Source organism: Tursiops truncatus, chromosome 2, assembly GCF_011762595.2.
Source record: "Tursiops truncatus isolate mTurTru1 chromosome 2, mTurTru1.mat.Y, whole genome shotgun sequence".
Classification (NCBI taxonomy): domain Eukaryota; kingdom Metazoa; phylum Chordata; class Mammalia; order Artiodactyla; family Delphinidae; genus Tursiops; species Tursiops truncatus.
The window spans coordinates 40,062,691-40,083,346 of record NC_047035.1 but is presented as its reverse complement, the minus strand read 5'-3'; the positions used below and the strand labels follow the sequence as shown (position 1 = coordinate 40,083,346).

The window sequence follows — 20,656 nt, the reverse complement described above, 5'->3', positions numbered from 1 at the left end:
GCCACGAAGACCCAACAGAGCCAAAAATAAAAAAAATAAAATACCCCTTTTTTGGAGGTGAGGGAATGAGGTGGCTCAAACTTTGAGTAACGATAGTTTTTCCTTTTTTGCATAGATGGTTTAAAGAATTTTGAATGCCATTGTTCCCATCCCACCCTTATCCCCTGTTCCACATTCGTGGCCAAAGGTTTAAAAAAAGTTCTTAAAGGAAGCAAAGTTAAAGCAAGAGGGACTTATCTCTTAAGTGTTACAGAGCACTCCTACAGTTTTACATTCAGTTTCCAGTTCATCTGGAGAGTAGAGGGAAACATGAAAAGCTTCATTCCTTACAGATCAAGTGAAACCGGTTCCTATCTTCTCATTAAATACAAGTAAGAAACAGAAAAAGTAGCCTCTTTCTGGGCCTCTTTCATCAGAATTACTATGTCACATTAAGGAACCAATTGGTAAGCTTTGGGCAAGAGCTCAAATAGAACTGAGTGAACACTCTGTTTCTCAAGGGCAAATGGTAGAGGTTTATAAATGCTTTGCAGTTAGAGGGCGTGCTCTCATCCACTGTTTTTGATATTTGTGATCAAAGATGGATATGAGAATTTTTTAAAAAATACGTCTGTACAATAGCTCAGGACGCTGCTTCCACATAAAGAAGGTGAGCAGTCACACCCATTGCTGATGCTTTCAGAGCCTTGGGCAGTCTTGGAATTTGTGTTCTTTGAACTCTGCTGAAGTTGCCTAGTTGCAGTGGCAGTTGCTAAAATCAAATGTACTTCAGTTAGTAAAGAACTTGACAAAGATATTAACAAGACTCATTTTAATGAGGCCAGGAAAAAAAAAATCTGTGTGTATGCTAGGAATTGTAAATGGTGATGAAGCAGAATCAATGTAATTGAGATTATTTTATTAAAATTCAAAAATATTAAAATTTAACTGGATTATTTTAATCAGCTAGAGATGGTATAAAAAACTTGGCAAAAGTGATGTTTTACTTTGCTTGCTGGTCAGGATAATACTATATACATGGAATTTTAAAACATAAGTCTAGATTTTCTCTCCTCCCCACCAATATGTATGTATAAAAAAGTAAACATGAGCCCTAACCTTTCTGAAGCTTTCTTTGCCTTCAGTCTGGACACAATCTTGGGCAGAGAGTTCTCAGGTGAATTCCATGCAATTGAATTTTCTCAACAGGAAAAACAGTTGCTAACTTCTCCCCAAAAGTAAACAGCTGTATCAGAAAGCCATAGTACAAATGGAAGACAAACAACTCAATTTTTTAAAAATAAGTGAAAGATTTGGACAGACATTTTCCCAAAAGAAGAAATATGGATGGCCAATAAGCACATGAAAACATGCTCAACGTTTTGAGGCAGTAGGGAAATGCGAATTAAAACCACAATAAGATACCACTCACTAGCATGACTAAAATGTAAAACACCAACCACACTAAATGCTTAAGACCGTGGAGCACTAGAGCTTTTCAAATGATTGGTGGGAGTGCAAAATGGTACAACCACTTTGAAAAATGGGCAGGCACTGTCTTTCAGAACTGAAATATATCTACTCTATGACCCGGCAATTCTTTTTTTTTTTTTTTGTGGTATGCGGGCCTCTCACCACTGTGGCCTCTCCCGTTGCGGAGCACAGGCTCCGGACGTGCAGGCTCAGCGGCCATGGCTCACGGGCCCAGCCACTTCACAGCATGCGGGATCCTCCCAGACCAGGGCATGAACCCGTGTCCCCTGCATCGGCAGGCGGACTCTCAACCACTGCACCACCAGGGAAGCCCAGCAATTCTTATCTTAGGTATTTATCCAAGAGAAATGAAAGTATATCTCCATGAATGGAAAGAAGATGCCAACTATAGTGTGATTTTGAACAACTGAAGGAATGAAAGAATCAAGAATATATTTGAGCTTGACATTTGGCGTGTTTTCTTTCCTCTATTAGAGGGTCTCAGAGTGGACACCTAGAGAAGGGAATGTAACCCTATTGTACTACTCAGCTCCTCGGTAAGCAATAGTATATAATGAGTTAATGCTGCTTAATACTTTCTTGTAAATCTGTGCTATTAGATATATAAAATAAAATTTTATATCCTCCTGGTGAAACAAACCTTTTATCACTATATGGTCACTTCTCTAATACAAAGCCTTCCCACAGAGAAGCACGACATATACTATTTCTCTTACAATGTATTTAATATGATATAATATGGCTACTCCTTTTCTTCTGATTAGTATTTACCTTGTATCTTCTTTGATTCTTTTGCTTTCTTTTTTTTTTCTATCCATGTTTTAGGTTTGTGTCATATAAACCACAAGTAGTTAAATTTCTTTTTTTTTTTTTTTTTGATAGAGGTTCTTCCCACCACCATCTCCACCAAGTCCATTTTCCCTGCTCTTATGGTTTGGAAGATATAACCTCTTTTTTTAAAACTGGCCATACTTGGAATTTTAATACATCTATGTAACAAACTCTAAAGTTGGCCACTACCTTAACCTTCTACTGAGCAAATAAGGATGTTTAAATGCTTCAACTCCAGTCCCCTTACCCCTGGCTGATGTGTAATTAATTGGTTGCTATTTTTAGATGTCTTTTTACTTTTCTTTTGAAGCTCTATTAACTAGACATTACTTGCTTATTCCATCATTGTTTATACTCACCTAACATGTTTGTAATGTTTTACTCACCATTTTCTTCTGTAGCTCAGACCTTCCTTTGAGGATCCTCCTTCTTGAAGTACATCCTTTAAAAGTACATCCTCCTTCTTAAAGTACATCCTTTAAAAGTTGATTTAGTGAAGGTGTTTGGTGGTGAACTACCTCAGTCTTCTGAAATATCTTTCTCTTCCCCTCATTCTTGAAAGCAAGTTTCATTAGGAACATAGACTCTAAAGAGTTAGAAGGAACTTCAGTGACCATGTAGCCCAGCTTTCCATTTCCAGAGAAAGCCTGCCTCTGGGCACACAATTTTTCCAGGGTCCCTACTGCCTGCAAAATAAAGTACAATTTCTTAGCCTGATAATGAAGATGCCCCTGTCCTGCTCCCATTGTCTCTGCTTCAGAATCCCCACCATCTGTCCTGCTTCTGTGTGGGAAGCCTTTGTATTAGGGAAGTTGGTTTTCTCATTGTTCTCTAGTGCCCATATACTAGGGCTTATGTCAGTCTTCCCAGATAGATCATCCTCCCTAACCTTTATAGGGTGCCTTGGTCTAAGTTCTGCTGTTCCGTCAAGGCCTAAATGAAATGCCTTCTCTGCCATGGAGCCTCTCCTGACCACCCCAGCCCTCTTCCCCTTCCCCTTTCAACACCTGTAGATAGCACTTAGCCTCTCTGCTGGGTGCTTTTCATCTCTTTATAGCTTGTGTCTCCAATTGGAATGTAAGCCCATCTGGATAAATGGCCTTCAAACTTCTTTGATCAAGTAGACATCAGTGAACAATTTTTGAGCATACACCCCACATATATGTATATTTTCTTAAATTATATATATAATTATATATATATATATATATATATATAGTGTGTGTGTGTGTATATATATATATAGTACTATGATTGCTATAAACACAAAGTATCATAGAATTGAAGTGAGGAATGTGAGAAATAAATAAATGGAAGGTGCAGTAGTTTCTTCCTGTATCCCACCATAACGATTCGAGAAACTTCTTGGAGTAATCTTGCCCTACTTCTTGGTGTTCTGGGCCCTAGTAAATAGTAGACATTTAGTAAATATTTGATGATGGTGCTGCAGTTACGAGGTATTAAAGTGATCAGGTCGGAAGGTGAATATCAGAATTTGCTTGAACCTTGTATTCTCTCAACTCTGGACGTGGGTACGTACTGTTTCCTCTTCTTGCAACATTCTTCCCCATTTTTCCTGTTCCACCTCCCCTTCACTTGTTCTGAAAGTCGTAACTTCATTGTCCTTAAAAAGAAGCCACCTCTGATTGCCGCCTGTCCTGGTAAGGCTCCACCCCTTCCACACTCACATGGAAATGTGTACTATGCACAGTAATAGCCATTTACAGTCTGTCTCCAATGTAGGCTTTCAGTTGTTGAAGGCATTACTCTACCATGTTCACCATTGTACCCCCACTTCCCATCGCAGTGTCCAGCACTTAATAAAGATTCAAAATCTGTGGATTGAATGCACATATGATAGAGAAGGAAGAGGCTGGGTGTCCTTAGAGCCTATATGGGGACCAAGGTTAAAACAAAAGATGAGCTGCCCTTTAGTGTCCAAAATGGGACAGAATACCTGCTTGCCCTCAAAGCGGTTTGTGCATTGAATGACAGCTTTAGGGTTGAGAGGTCTTTTGCTATTCATTTTCCAGCGGAACCCTAGCAGTTTGTTGAATTGTTGTGTATTTAGACGATGTTTACTAGGTTATAATAAAGCTCTGAATTAAACCCAAAATATCCAGACTTTTGTTAATGTGATACGTTGAGCTGGTACTAAATGCTTCAGAAGAGGGAGGCATTTGTCACACCTTATGCAGCTATTTGGTGTATTCTTGTATACATTTCTGCTTTTCCTAGAAAGGTATGAACTCTTATTCAAGGATATAGAGTGGGTTGTTTATGGTAATAAAGAAGGAATCCTTTCAATCGATTTTAAGAAAAGAGGATTCATTTGTCTTTGACTAGTGGAATGTTCTTTCTGGTAGCACAGTAATAACAACACTGGATCATTAAGATGGGAATTTATTGCTAATCCCAAACTCTACTTTTATCAGTGGTTTCAGTCCCTGTCAGTACCAAACCTTGGTTTGCATTATTTTTAAAAGTTTAATTTGTCGCCTTTAAATTTTATCTGTCCCTGTTTAATTTAAGGCATAAAGCAATTGTCAAAAAAAACCCAAACAACAAAAAAAGCCAACCTAATAGCCAGATGTATGCTTCTAAGTTGTGAGCCTCTAACAGGAAGTGACCATATGATATAAATAACATTTGATTAAAGCAGCTGTCTCTCTCTCTCTCTCTCTCTCTCTCTTTCCCTCTCTCCTTTTTTTAAAATAACTATCAAATCTGGCTGAGATTCAAAGCCCTGGCATCAGTGTTGGAGCACATTTAGTTGTGTGATAAAGGTGTTTTACCTTCAGCGTTAGGTTTTGAATTAGTCTGTTTACAATGAGCAATGGTGCAGTGGTTTTAAAAATCATGTTGAATCAGCAACATGAGGGAGCAGCATTGCTTTCATTCCAGCCATGTAGCTGGAAAAGGAAATGATTAGACATCATACTCCTCATGGCTAATATCCTGTGAAGTTTTTCTAAAATCATGAAATCAGAACTCAAGAGCTTAGAAGGGACCTCAGAAGTCTACTAGTAGAAAGGAAAAAAACAAAAATTGAAAGGGAAATGGAATCAGCCACACTAAAGGGCAGGATTCTTTTAGTTCTCAGCAGGAAACACATGTTTATCTGGAAAAGATTTTGGTTGGACAGGTTGTTTGTGTAAGAATCTTTTTTGTGAGGAAGGAAGACTAACCTGAGCTTGGAGGCTGGCGGTGGAGAGGACAGTCTCTAAGCTGTTAGAGAATGAGATTGAGAAAAAAAGTACAGATTTCAAATAGAGAAACCCTACTTTCATAGGGGGGATGTGCTAATGCTATTAGCTTACTTTTAAGTCAGCTGTGCTGTATATTCATTTTATAAGATATGATTAAGTGGTAACTTTAGTATTAGTTGCTATAAAAGCAGAAATAGTAACTTTTAAAAAGATAGGGAAAATTTATGTCCACACAAAAACCTGCACATGAATGTTTATAGCATCTTTATTCATAATTGCCAAAACTTGGAAACAACCAAGATATCCCTGAGTAGCTGAAAAGATAAATAAACTGTGGTGTATCCAGACAATGAAATATTGTTCAGTGCTAAAAAGAAATGCACTATCAATCCATGAAAAGATACGGAGGAACCTTAAATGCATATTAGTAAGTGGAAGAAGCCAATCTGAGAAGACTACATACTGTGTGATTCCAACTCTATGACATTCTGGAAAAGGCAAATTTTGGAGACTGTCAAAAAGATCAGTGGTTGCCAGAGGTGAGAGGAAGAGAAGGAGATGAATAGGCCGAGCACAGAGGATTTGTAGGGCAGTGAAACTACTCTGTATATTGTAATAATGATGAGTATATGTCATTATACATTTGTCCAAACCCATAGAATATATAGCACCAAGAGTGAGCCCTAAGGTAAACTATGGACTTCGGGTGATTATGTTGTGTCGATGTAGGTTTATCCTTAGCAACAAATGTACCTATTCCTGTGAATGATATTGATAATGGGGGAGGCTACACATGTGTAGGGCAGGTACAGGGGGTATATGGGAAATCTCTGTACCTCCTCTCAATTTTATTGTAAACCTAAAACTGCTCTAAAAATATATACTCTTCAAAAATATATGGAAAGGGGGCTTCCCTGGTGGCGCAGTGGTTGAGAGTCCGCCTGCCGAGGACACGGGTTCGTGCCCCGGTCTGGGAAGATCCCACATGCCGCGGAGCGGCTGGGCCCGTGAGCCATGGCCGCAGAGCCTGCGCGTCTGGAGCCTGTGCTCCGCAACGGGAGAGGCCACAACGGTGAGAGGCCCGCGTACCGCAAAAAAAAAAAAAAAAAAAAAAAAAAAAAAAAATATATATATATATATATATATACATATATATGGAAAGGGAGCTTCCCTGGTGGTGCAGTGGCTAAGAATCCGCCTGCCAATGCAGGGGACATGGGTTTGAGCCCTGGTCTGGGAAGATCCCGCATGCCGCGGAGCCGCTAAGCCCGTGCACCACAGCTACTGAGCCTGCGCTCTAGAGCCTGCGAGCCACAGCTACTGAGCTTGCGTGCCTAGAGCCCGTCCTCCACAACAAGAGAAGCCACCGCAGTGAGAAGCCCGTGCACCACAATGAAGAGTAGCCCCCGCTCGCCGCAACTAGAGAAAGCTCGCGGGCAGCAGCAAAGACCCAACAGAACCAAAAATTTAAAAATAAATAAATAAAAATTTTTAAAAAATTTTAAAAAAATGTGGAAAGACGTTTTAATTGGAAAGTGGTTGGCAAAGTAGCACAAAGAATATGACACCACTTACATAAGATTGCATGTCTATACAGTGTATATATTTGGCATGTTCACCAAAATTTTCCGTGATTATTTGTATAGTAAGATTGAAGATGACTTTTTTTTTTTTTTTTGCGGTGCGCGGTCCTCTCACCGTTGTGGCCTCTCCTGTTGCGGAGCAACAGGCTCTGGACGCGCAGGCTCTGCGGCCATGGCTCACGGGCCCAGGCGGTCCGCAGCATGTGGGATCTTCCTGGACCGGGGCACGAACCTGTGTCCCCTGCATCGGCAGGCAGACTCTCAACCACTGCGCCACCAGGGAAGCCCCGTGAAGATGACTTTTTAAAAGAAAAAAATTTTTCTTTATTTTCTGTATCATTTGCATTTTCTCTAGTGACCATATATTATCTTTATAAACAACTGTAATGAAAGAGCAAGAAGACATTTTTATATGCTGCCTCTGCTCTGATAAGTGATACCACATCATGGTTTCATTATCCTCTTAAGTTCAGAAGGTTATCAAAGGGACAGGAGATACCATGAGTGGGACATTTTCTCTCCAGTTAAATTTTCTCCAGGTAAAAGAAAAATTGCCAGATAACTGGAAAATGCTTCAATTTTTAAGCATATAAAACCAAGATACTTTATCTAACTTAAGCTTGGAGTTGTGGATAATGCCATTTTGAGATAATTTCCAGATAGTTAGGATGACAGAGTGATGATAGGGACATACCTCCAAGGATCCAATACAAATTTGATGGAACAGAAACATATTTCCTGCTCATCCTGAAAGCTGATGGTTAATGATCCACTAAGCAATGTTTAATTTTCATTTTAAAAAACTGAAGAATGAAGAAGTGGCTGCTGGAAGTCTATTTACGGATGAAATCAGTGGGGGAAATAAAATATTTGTAGAATCACAGAGTAGAAATCCTTCCCATTTTTCACAGTGAGTCATTGTAGGATCCTTGCATTTGTCATAGGGAACAAGAAGAAATTTCTGTCATTAAATTGTTTGTGCAGAAAAGAGTAGGCACAATGATAGTCAAAGATTATTATTGTAAGAATTTTCTAGTTATACTCCATGTCATTCCACAGCAGCTTGTTAGGAAATATATATGGCAGCAAAATATAAATAAGAAATCAGGACCAGGCTAAGTATGAATTCATTCTATGGTAGATGCTATGAATGACCTGCCCATATTTCCTCTCAGCCCACAAAGAAGGGCTGGAAATGCTGGAGAATTAATGTCCCCTTTCCTTGAAGCAGCCATTAACCAATGTCAGATGGGAGCTGGAAGATAAATATCCCAGTTTCCTTGCCCCTTGAGGATGTTCTGCCCACTCTTAGAAATCCCTGAAGGAACCCAGGTGGCAGGATGAAAGGGAGGAGAAGATTTGATGGGTTCCTGAGAACTATGGGTGTGGGGTTAGGGAAGTCAACATTGGTATCTACTAAACAGACTTAGTGGAGGAGTTTAAGATCTTCTGGGTTCGTAATGAAAGGAATCCTGGTCCTCCAAGCCCATTACTACTGGACTTACTCCTAGCCTACCACTGTCTTTCTCTGCAGAGCCTTGTGGATGCCCCATTCCTGGTACCTCAGGTCCAGACCCCAGAAATTGAGGACCGGGGGAAAGACTAGTCTCCCACCTGACTAAGGCCCACTTGAAAGTCTTTTTGCTGTCTGAGGACCCAACTTTCTCTCAGATGTTGGACAGTGGAAGCACCACCCTTTGGGGAAAATATACCCCCTACTACCTTACTATGGTTCAAATAGGACAACTACAGTAAGCCTGATTTCCATGCAGGATATTCACATACACTGTGAATTATGTGTATTTCCTGCACATAACTGGTTGGATGAAGGATGGATTTCAGAGGGGAGCAAACTTGTGCAGGGAGACTAGTTAGGAAACTATTTCACAGTCCAGATGAGAGGAAAAAGGCATGAACTAACTATACCCAGTGAGCATGGGAGGGAGAGACCCAGTCAGATCATAGAAGACTTAGTAGAACTTGACGATCAGTTTGTTGTGGATGGAGAAGGAGGACCTGAAGACATCTCTGCGCTGTTTTTTGGGTTTTTTTCTTCTTTTTCTGGATGACTCCAAGCATAGTGGTACTATTATCTAGGAAGAAACATGGGTTCAAGAGGTTGGGGAAGAGGGTTCAGCCTACAAATGTCAAGTTTTAGGTACTTTGGGGATGTCTTGAAGAGATACTGAGAAGCTACTTAGAAACAAGTTTAGTAGTTAGAAGCCAGAGCTAGAGCTGCAGATTTGCGAGTCCTCAGTACATAGGCAATTGTTGGAAGTCAAGAGGTCTTTTGAAGTCTTGGAGGAGATGAGTGCCCCGAAAGACCAGAAGAATGGTGTACAAAGAACCTTGGGACACACACATATTTAAAACGTTGGGTGGAAGAGAATAGCTGGTGAGGGAGACTAAGAAGAAATTGTGGAGTGAGAGGAACCAGATGTTATTGGAGCCAAGGTCCCTTTCTTCAGGGCTGAGGAGAGAGTTTGTACTTTGGACAATACCCGTAGATACAAGGGGTGAAATTAAGAAGGAGGTGATTGGACGATGGGAGATCAGGGCTCTTATAACAGTGGGGTGAGAGGCCTTTCCCAAGGCTCCTGATGGAACTTGGGTACCATTTCTGATGGCCGCATCCATGACCTCTGTTCTGCTCCTCTTTCTGCTGACAGAGGAGACTGGAGGGTTAGGTGGGGTTGGGTGAGAATGGGCTCAGCTTTCATGATGCTATGAGCCATGAGTCCTCTGCGAGAGGGTCGATCTAGTAACAAATTGTTTTTCCCTCCTCTTTCCAGTGATAGTCATCCCCATGAGTTTGCACGATGGTAGATGCTTTTGTAGACTGTGCTTCCTCAGAGGAAGCCAAGTCCCTGAGAAACACCTGTGTATAGCTCCTGTAGAGTCAGGTCTCATACTACGTTGAGTTGAATCATTCTGTCTGAATTTAGGAATACCTATGAGTCATGTGATTCAGCTCTTTTCAAAACACAGAAAATTCTGTTCTGCTCAGTGCCATTTGGGGGCTTTTGCTTGCCACTTTTAATACCAACACTGTTTGTCACAGCCATTGTGACTGGTGCTGGCATAAATTCCTGGAATCCTCTCCCTATCCTGGTTCACCAGGTTCTCCTTCCTCTTCCAAACAACAGCTAATCTCAACCCATTTATGAAGTCTTCCTTAATTAATCAGACGACTAGGTACACAACTCCTGCGATTCTCTCTTCGCTCAACACCCAATAAATGCTGTCACCCACTGGTTGTGTGTACCTGTTGTAAAGACTCATTTAAATTGTGTATTTGCTTAATACGTGTGCTAATTGTTCTGTTATCACTATTTTCTCAGACAGGAATCATCTAAGTTTAAGTTCTTAAGCATCATTCTTTATCACACAGTTCTGTGATCATGTGGATGCTTATTCAGTATGTTGGATAATACTATGCAAAATTCTCTTACTACCTTATTGCATTACCTTTCAAGGATATTTTGTATTTTAGAGACATTAACAACATAGCACACTCTGGTTCTTTCTTGACTAGTAACTTTTGGTCAACACTAAGGTTTTCCTGTTTGTTTTTCCCATAGTCATCACCTCCCAAGTGCACACATGACAAAATGAATGTCTCAGGAAGAAGAAAAAAGACATCTGATAGCATTGCTCAGTAGTTCAACATAGTAAACAGGGTCTGGCGTCCCCACTTCTATCATTGGCTGCCTGACCTCACTTAACCTTCCTGTTAGTTTCTGTTTCCTCACCAGAAAATTTATTTCTTTCCAGGGGAGAGACCCAATTGATTCTAGAAGATTCTAGGAGACCCAATGTTAATAATGTTAATAAAGGACAAAGTGCAGGATGGTGTTAACCGTATGGTCCTGGGATAAGATCAAGAGTGGAGGATTCCGGGGGTAGTTTTGGTGCTAGCTAGCTACTAGATGAGCCTTGAGCACGTTGTTGAACTTCTAGGTAATGGTTTCCTAGGTATTGATTCTTCTTCTAGGCAATTAGGTGATTGGATTAAAAATCCCTTCTATTTCTTGAACTCTGAAGTAAGAGTTTTAACAACAAGTATAATAGGTAACACTTAGTTGACACCTGCTAGGTATTTTTCTAATTATGTTACACTTATTATCTCAGCAAGTCCTCAAAATGGCCCTTTGAGGAGAGTTCTCTAGCCCTTCATGTTCTACAAATGAGGAAACTGAGGCATAGGAGATAAAACAAGTTGCCTAAGGTCACCCAGTTTATAAGGGGAAGAAGCAGGATTCACAGCTGGGCTCCAGATTCGAAGCGCTCACCCACCACACTCTCCTGCCTGCCATATATAAAGGCTGCACGACCTCCCTGCACCGCCCCCTTGAAGACCAGATTTTAGTAAACTAAGTGCTTTTGCTGCTGAGCAAATTCAACTTAAATTGCATTCTACACTACATCAGAGGTATTTCTTTTATATGCTTTATATCAGTAATTCTAAAAATTAAAAAGTGCCGTAGATTTCTCTTTCTGATTTAATATGCTTACAGTCATTTGGAAACTTGGAACTATGCTGTTTTGACTCACATCAGAATGTTTCAGAAGTACTTTCAAATACAGATGTCTATATCTGGTATATAAAGCCTTAAATTCAGGTAGGGAGACCAGAAGACTAAAAAGGATGAAATATTTACTATTTTTGAGATCAGGTTTAGACCGTATGACAGAGACTTCGGAGAGCCACTCCTCCCTGGCAGAGCCTCACATCAGCAGCGCAAGTTTCAGACCAGCACAGCTTTCTGCGATGGAAGCTTACCCTGGGGTGGCTCCTACTCACTTGTGCCTCCTGAAGTTCTGAAAGAGTGTGTGGGCTGGCAATCAGATTTTATGAAATATAATTTTATTTCAAACTAGTTAAGCTTCGTTACATTTGACATAATTATTCTCCACCCTGTGGTTGGGAGGGCTTGGCAACACCAACTCCCGGATAAGACAGATCAGGGCTCCAGACCTGCCCACCTCCTGAGACTGGAATGTGAGTTTCCACTCTGGGGCACTGAGCCAGCTTCCTATTTACTTAGAGGCATTGAGCACCTCAGGAGCAAAACAGAGGTTGTGATGCAAGTTTTGGCTGCAGAGCATGTTAGGATGGCTTGATGTGTTCACCTAACACGTGATCTGAAAGATTTCTCAAAGCCCAGGGTACACAGGATTACATCGTCTTTTTTAGCCCTTCTAACTCAGTCCTAAGTCAACAGGAGGCCGTGTGAACAATGAGGAAGCTCCCTCTGCACTCTGATTGTCAAATGGGGGTTGAGTCTGTGCTCTGGGGAACACAGTTAAGTCCCAGAGTTGTTTCTTCCTGGTCAGGGCAGCCAGCAAAAGAATGGTGATAGGGAAAGCCATATGAAGCCATGGGGGCCCCGGTTTACTTACATGACTTAAATTTCTTGCAAATGCTGAGGTGTGGGTGAGTGTGTGTTTGCTTTCTAAACAAAAAGAGGCACATGTGCAAAAGAATAGAGAAAAGGGAAGAGTGAAGTTTAGTTAAAATGACCATGTATGAGGTCTTATGAGGCACCTGGGTATAGGAGGTGAAAGAGACATAACCCCTAGTTTCCTGGGATAAGGGAAAAGATGGAGGTGTGCTCCCAGGTTGCTGTGGAAACAGAGGGGAGAAGCATTTCACTCTGATTCAGGATTTGCCTTAGGCTCTGAGGCACACAGGAAAGTCTAAGTTAACTAGTTTAAAACAAAAAAAAACAAAAAAAAAGGAAGGAAGAACATTCCAGGGCGGGGTGAAAGGCAGGAGCGAAGGCATTAGGGGATGACCGACTTGGTGACCAACTACAAGCAGTTTCTTCCTATGTCCTTCCAGCTATAACAAATCACCTGGAAAATTGATAGGTCACATTACTGCAATGGTAATAGCTGTTGAGGGGGGTAAAAAAAGACCCAATTCATGAAATATTAAAACTGCAAGTGAGCTGACCTTTTAACCAATCTTTATAGTATTAAGGGATTAAATGAGTAAATTATTGGTAATTGGACCCCCAGGGAGAATTTAATTTGCATTTAGATGTGATAAGTGTTTAGTAATTCAATACAAGTTTTACTTTGGCCAGTACTGAGCTGGGTCTTAGGTTGGTGAAAATGTAGGTCAGGTATAGGGTCTTATCATTAGGCTAACCTTCATCATCTGTCAACAAATGAACATTAAAATCTGTTTATTTTGTGGTTACTAAATGGCTTCTAGAAGTATTGTGGAAGAGAGCAGTACAGTACAGTGACTTCTGTTCTTATGTGACCCTTATCCAAAATTGTAAGAACCTCTCAGGAATATTGATTATGACACTATCCCCGTAGCGCTGAGGACAAAGGTATATTTTCATCTTCTTTAGATAGCTGGGAAACCTGAGAATGATAGTAATTGGGCTGCTTGCCAGAGATGTTACACACACACACCCCAAAACAAAACCTGAAGCAGGTACAGTTTTAACCATGCTAGAGCCTCTGAAGAATTGGTATCTTAGCAACGTTTATTTGGACTATTTCTACATTTTATTCTTTGAGATTTCTTGTATTGACCCTAATTTTTACTGTTAAAAAGAATATAATGATTAATATCTATATAACATATATTCCTGCTTTCTGATGTTTTTTTATAGAAAACAAATCCTAGAAGTTGAATTGTTGCATGAAAGGAAATGCACATAACACTTGGACAAGGTCACAAAAACACTCGCTCGAAAAGATATCTGCACCCCATGTTCATAGCAGCATTGTTTACAATAGCCAAGATATAGAAACAACCTGTGTCTATCGATGGATGAATGGATAAAGAAGTTGTGATATATATACACAATGGAATATTAGCTATAAAAAAATGAGGATATCTTACCATTTACGTCAACATGGATGGACCTTGAAGGCATTATGCTAAGTGAAATAAGTCAGAGAAAAACAAATACTGTATGATCTAAAAAACAAACAGGAAAAACAAAACAACCAATTCACAGAAAAACAGATCAGATTTGTGGTTACCAGAGGCCGGGTGTAGGGGGAGGAAGAATTGGAGGAAGGTGGTCAAAAGGTATAAACTTCTGGTTATAAGATAAGTAAGTACTAGGGATGTAATGTATACAACATGATAACCACAGCTAACATTGATGTATGATATATAGGAAAGTCGAGAATAAATCCTAAGAGTTCTCATCACAAGGAGAAAATATGTATTTCCTTTTCTTCTTTCTTTTTATTGTATTTATATGAGAAGGTGAATGTTAGCTGAACCTATTGTGGTAATCATTTCACAGTATTTGTAAATCAGACCGTCATGCTTGTACACCTTGAACTTACACAGTGAAGTTAGGTCAGTTATTTCCCAATAAAACTGGAATAAATACTTCGACAGGTATTTGTCAAATTGGTCACTGAAAGAAATCATTCTTGAAATAGCTACGTGTTGAATGTGACCATGTGCCTAGCTCTGGGCAAAACGTTTCTAACGCGTTATCTCATTCAGTGCTTGGAAAAAACCTAGGAGGAAGGCACTACCTGGTTTAGATGGGAACACTGAGGCTTAGCAGGGTAAATACAGGCAGAGGATGGTGGGGCGAGGACAAGAGACCAGTTTATGCTCCTACCAGCAGAGGCTGGAGGTGCAGATTTCCCTACACTGTAGTAAGAGTAGGCATGTTAACTACCTTTATAAGTATTTGCCGACTTAAGAGGTAAAATCTCATTTACCTTGCAGTTCTTATATGTCTGTCTTGGATAGGATTGGACATCTTGGCATGTTTATTGTCTATTTGCATTTATAATTTTATGAATTCCCTGTTCACTTCCTCTGCCCCTTTTTTACTAGATTGTTTATCCTCTTTTCTTAATGATTTATACATATTATAAATAGTAACACTTTGTCACATGTTGCAAATCCTTTTCTCCCCAGTTTGTTTTAACTTTGTTTTGTGTCTGTTGACAAGTAGGACTTTAAATTTCATAGATTGCAAATCTGTGGATCTTTTATGGCTGTAGAAATTTGTTATCCTCATCCCATTCCTAGGAGTGTATTTTTTTCCCATGTTTTCTTTCTTTCTATAATTTCCACCTCAACATTTATCTGAGATTATTTGGGTGTAAGGAGTGAGGTAAAGATATTTCCCAAAAGGCTACCTAGTTGTCTAAACACCACTTATTGAATAATCCATCTTTTCCCACTGATTTAAACCATATTCTCTTTCAGCCAAATTGATTTCTAGTTTTGGACTTTTCTTGAGGGGGTAGAGCACTGTTTAAATTATCGTAATTTTATAATATGTTTTAACGTGTAGAGCAGGTCCTCCCTCATTGAAATTTTGGGTCAGTTTTAAAATATTTATAGTACCAAATAAACCTTGAAAAAAATTGTCAAGTTTAGAAACATCCTTTGGGAATGTTGATTGAAGTTTTGTTGAATTTAGACATTAGATAGAATTGACAACTTTGTAGTATTGAGTGTTCCAATTTAAGAACTTCATTTTTACTTATCTTTTCATACCCTTCAGTTGGTTTTATAGTCTTTTTTTCATATAAATCTTGCACTTCTGATAAATTATTTCCTAGATAATTTGGTTTTTTTGGTTGTATGAATGGGGTTTTTTAACTTATTCTAGTTGGCTCTTTTGATATACTAAATGCCTTGACTTTTAATGATTTATTATTGTCCATCACACCGAACTCATTTTTTTAATAAATTAGGCTGAATTCTCCTGAGTTTTCTAGTCATACATTAAACAACTTCAAATAATGGTATCTTTGCCACCTTTTCCTAATAGTTTGATCTTTTGTTTCATTTCTAACAACTTTGGTGAGTACTTTCAGAATAATATTAAATAATAGTGGTGATAATTAGTCTTATTCGTTCTTAACTGTCCCAGGAATTTTGTTAACATTTACCATTCAGTTTGATACTTCTGACCTGTGAAAATGTGTGTTAGTCATGTTAAAGAGACAATCTTTTAGTCTTTTCGAAAGAACTTTTTATTGGATTACAAGTTAAATTTTATCAAGTGCCTTTTAAACATCTATTGAAACTGTCATACTTATTCTTTCACCTATTAATAGAATAAGCTATAATAGATTTTGTAATAATATGCCCATTGTTATGCTCCTGAGAAAATTCCCACTTGGTCATAGTGAGTTTTTCTTTTTAAGATAATTCTGGATAGTATAGAAGTTTCTGGTTATTTGAGTATATTGCTACTGGGAAAAGTCTACATAAAATGAATCCTTCAGAATTAGAGGTAGTCCTTTAAAAACTGTATCAATTCCTTCTAAAAAATTAGACTTTTTGGTTTATGTGACTAATTTTGACCATGTATTTACATGGAAATCTTCTATTTCTTCCAGGTTTTAAAATTTATTAGCAGATTATTCTTGCATGATTCCTTTAGTTTCCTTTGGAGCAGTGATTCATTTAAAAGCATTATTGAAGAAGGAATCTTTATTTTATAATCACAAGTCTCTGCATACATTGGAAAAGTTCTAGAACAGTTAGGTGGAAGATATCATTTATGATCTTTAAATGGTGCACAGTTTTTAGAGTCTTCAGATTAGGAGCCACTACTTTTAAAATATGAAATTAGAAAGGGAACTCTGAGTGTATTCCCAGTTAATTTCTGCCTCTTCCAAGTTAACAGAGGTGGTGCTGGAACTGATGCTTTTGGGCAGGGCTCTCACTGTGTTGGGGGCAGTTCCCTCACTAAGTTTGTGAGGACAGCAGAATGAAAGGGGAGTAATGAGGAGCCCTGTTTGCCAGCCAGTCACTGCAGCCAGTCGGTGAACCTGAGGTCCCAGACAGCTGGACAGGGACTGCGAGACCATGCTGCTGTCACATACTGGCGCATCGAAACTCTGGGGAACCCACGCTCTGTTCCGGGGGAGACTGGCCCAAGATAGCCAATTATAACTAGGCAGTTGAGAATCCCAGGGTTCACGTATGTCTAACAAAGCATGATGATTTTCTGGGGTGTTTTACATCTTGAAGAAAGAAAAAAGTAATTTGGGGAGTATTTGAACTACCAAACTTTCTCATACATTAGGTGCTGGTAGGTTCATTACACATTATTCTTTTTTCCCTTCTTTTAATATATAGCTACTCTCCAGAGAGACCGAATCTTCAAACATTTTACCAGGAAGCGCCAAAGGGCTATGCGAAGGCGAGTCCACCAGATCAACGGACATAAGTTCATGGCCACATACCTGAGGCAGCCCACCTACTGCTCTCACTGCAGGGAGTTTATCTGGTAAGAGGTCCCCTGTCTTCTCTCCTCCCAAGAGTTGAGACTTCCTCTGGTTGTGTGTGATTTCAGGAGAAAGCATGATTATTAAGAATTGTTTTAGAATCTGATTTTTTTCTCTTACTCTAATATGTTGACCTAGAAATTTTAATCCCCAACAAAAAAATTACACAATTTACAGATTAAGTTTTATATGTTATTTCTTTTGCCAATCATGTTGGTAAAAGTGCTAATGAATCATGAACTGGTTAAAAAGCACTAATTAGAGAGAGAGGCTAATCAGTTAATAAATGATCTATCCCTAAGGAGGAAAGAAATATCAACAGTATTTCTCTAAGAAGGCATGAATCACATGATGACTTATGGAATTAATTGTTGCAAGTAAACTAAACATACAGTAGTCTTCAGCCTTATAGTATGTAGACAAAGGTAATAGCTTTCAGTGATCACATACTATAATCCCTGGCATTTAAGAATCAAGATAATTAATAGTTGAGAAATTCTAGATGGTTTGGGGCAATATCTTACTATACATGTTACTCAAGTGGCAAATCTATAATGTAAAATAAATTTAAGTAATAGTTATCTTCAATCAGAGGCAACATTAAACATATTTATTTGCAGAGAGAAGGAAGAAATACCCTCACATGCACAAAACATACACATACACACCCTTCTCAGGAGGAAGAAACACACTTTCATATCTGCAGCATAAAAGGAGATCTTTGTTTTTGTTGCAAATTTTAGTCATTTTGTTTAAAGCAGAAACACTTGATTCAGATTCATTTCTGAGTATTGATCAATTACTTTGTGTTTTGGGGGTTTTGTGATTACTTTGGATTTTATACCTTTTAACAGTCAGAATGCAGGCTTAGTTTGTGTTTCTGGCCTTTTTAATCAAGAATATGGTCTTGTCTATGAACCTTTTAAAGTACTATTGGAATCCGTTTGCTAGTATTTTATTGAGGATTTTTGCATCTATGTTCATCAGTGATATTGGCCTGTAATTTTCTTTTTTTTGTGATATCTTTGTCTAGTTTTGGTATCAGAGTGATGGTGGCCTCACAGAATGAATTTGGAAGTCTTTCTTCCTCTGCAATTTTTTGGAATAGTTTCAGAAGGGTAGGTGTTAACTCTTGTCTAAATGTTTGGTAGAATTCACCTGTGAAGCCATCTGATCCTGAACTTTTGTTTGTTGAGAGCTTTTAAATTACTGATTCAATTTCAGTACCGGTAATTGGTCTGTTCATATTTTCTATTTCTTCCTGGTTCCATCTTGGGAGACTGTACCTTTCTAAGAATTTGTCCATTTCTTCTAGGTTGTCCGTTTTATTGGCATTATAGTTGCTCATAGTAATCTCTTACGATCGTTTGTATTTCTGTGGTGTCTGTGGTAACTTCTCGTTTTTCATTTCTGATTTTATTGATTTGGGCCCTCTCTCTATTTTTCCTGGATGAGTCTGGCTAAAGGTTTATCAATTTTTTTTTATCTTTTTGAAGAACCAGATTTTAGTTTCATTTATCTTTTCTATTGCTTTTTAAGTCTCTATTTCACTTATTTCTGTTCTGATCTTTATGATTTCCTTCCTTCTACTAACTTTGGGTTTTGTTTGTTCTTCTTTCTCTAGTTGTTTTAGGTGTAAGTTTAGGTTGTTTATTGAGATTTTTCTTGTTTCCTGAGGTAAGCTTGTATCACTATAAACTTACTTCTTAGAACTGCTTTGGCTGTGTCCCATAGGTGGTGTGGTTTTTTTTTTAATATTTATTTATTTTTGGCTGTGTTGGGTCTTCGTTGCTGTGCACGGGCTTTCTTTTAGTTGCGGCAAGCGGGTGCTACTCTTCGTTGCGGTGCGCGGGCTTCTCATTGTGGTGGCTTCTCTTGTTGTGGAGCATGGGCTCTAGGCACGCAGGCTTCAGTAGCTGTGGCTCGTGGGCTCTAGAGCGCAGGCTCAGTAGTTGTGGCGCACGGGCTTAGCTGTTCCATGGCATGTGGGATCTTCCTGGCAGGGATTGAACCTGTGTCCCCTGCATTGGCAGGCGGATTCTCAACCACTGTGCCACCAGCAAAGTCCCATGTCCCATAGGTTTTGGATTGTCACGTTTTCATTTTCATTTGTCTCTAGGTATTTTTTTTATTTCCTCTTTGATCTCTTCAGTGACCCATTGGTTGTTTAGTAGCATACTGTTTAGCCTCCATCTGTTTGTGTTTTTTGCAGGTTTTTTTTTCTTATAGTTGACTTCTAATATTATAGTGATGTGGTTGAAATATATGGTTGATATTTCACTATTCTTAAATTTACTGAGGCTTTTTTTGTGCCCTAGCATGTGATCTATCAAGAATGTTCCATGTGCACTTGAAAAGAATGTGTATTCTGCTGCTTTTTGGGTGAAATGCTCTATAGATAATATCAATAAATATCATTTGGTCTAATGTGTCATGTAAGGCCAGTGTTTCCTTATTGATTTTCTGTCTGGATGATCTGTCCATTGATGTAAGTGGGGTGTTAAAGTCCCCCACTATTATTGTGTTACTGTTGATATCTCCTTTTACATCTGTTAATATTTGCCTTACGTATTAAGGTGCTCCTATGTTGGGTGCATATATATTTACAATTGTTATATCTTCTTGGATTGATCCTTGATCATTATGTAGTGTCCTTCTTTGTCTCTTGAAACAGTGTTTATTTTAAAGTCTATTTTATCTGATACAAGTATTGCTGCTCCAGCTCTCTTTTGATTTCCATTTGCGTGGAATACCTTTTTCCATCTCCTCACAAATATCATATGATACCATGTGGAATCTAAAAAAATGGTACAAAGGAACTTATTTACAAAACAGAAATAGACTCACAGACATAGAAAACAAATTTATGCTTACCAAAGGCAGAAGGAGGGGGCAGGGATAAATTAGGGGTTTGGGGTTAACAGATACATACTACTATATATAAAACAGATGAACAACAAGGACCTACTGTACAACACAGGCAACTATATTCAATATCTTGTAATAACGTATAACGGAAAAGAATCTGAAAAAGAACATATATGTATACATAGATATGTATATATATATATATATATAAAATGAATCACTTTGCTATGCACCAGAAACTAACGCAACATTGTAAATCAACTATACTTCAATAAAATAAATTTTAAAAAGAAATAAGACATTAAATTTGTACACAATAAAAAAATAAATAAAATATAAAAGAAAGAAAAAGTATAGAGTCTTGTCTAAACCAAAGGCCCTAAACTGGCTGTCGATATGTATGAAGCCTAAAACTGTAGTCTTTAGGAAGACGTTCCTATT

At 38.7% G+C, this 20,656-nt stretch overlaps 1 protein-coding gene across 2 annotated transcripts in view; it reads left to right on the top strand.

Annotated features, from left to right (window-relative positions):
- The window catches only part of PRKCH (protein kinase C eta), a 222,152-nt gene that overhangs the window by 102,157 nt on the left and 99,339 nt on the right, over window positions 1-20,656 (top strand). For both annotated transcript variants that reach the window (XR_012329957.1, XM_019923111.3), the window contains exon 3: window positions 17,199-17,349. Coding sequence is in view for 1 of the 2 variants with exons in the window: in XM_019923111.3 (XP_019778670.1) it covers window positions 17,199-17,349 (151 nt within the window). In the remaining variant the exon portion in view is untranslated. The remainder of the gene's footprint in view (window positions 1-17,198; window positions 17,350-20,656) is intronic.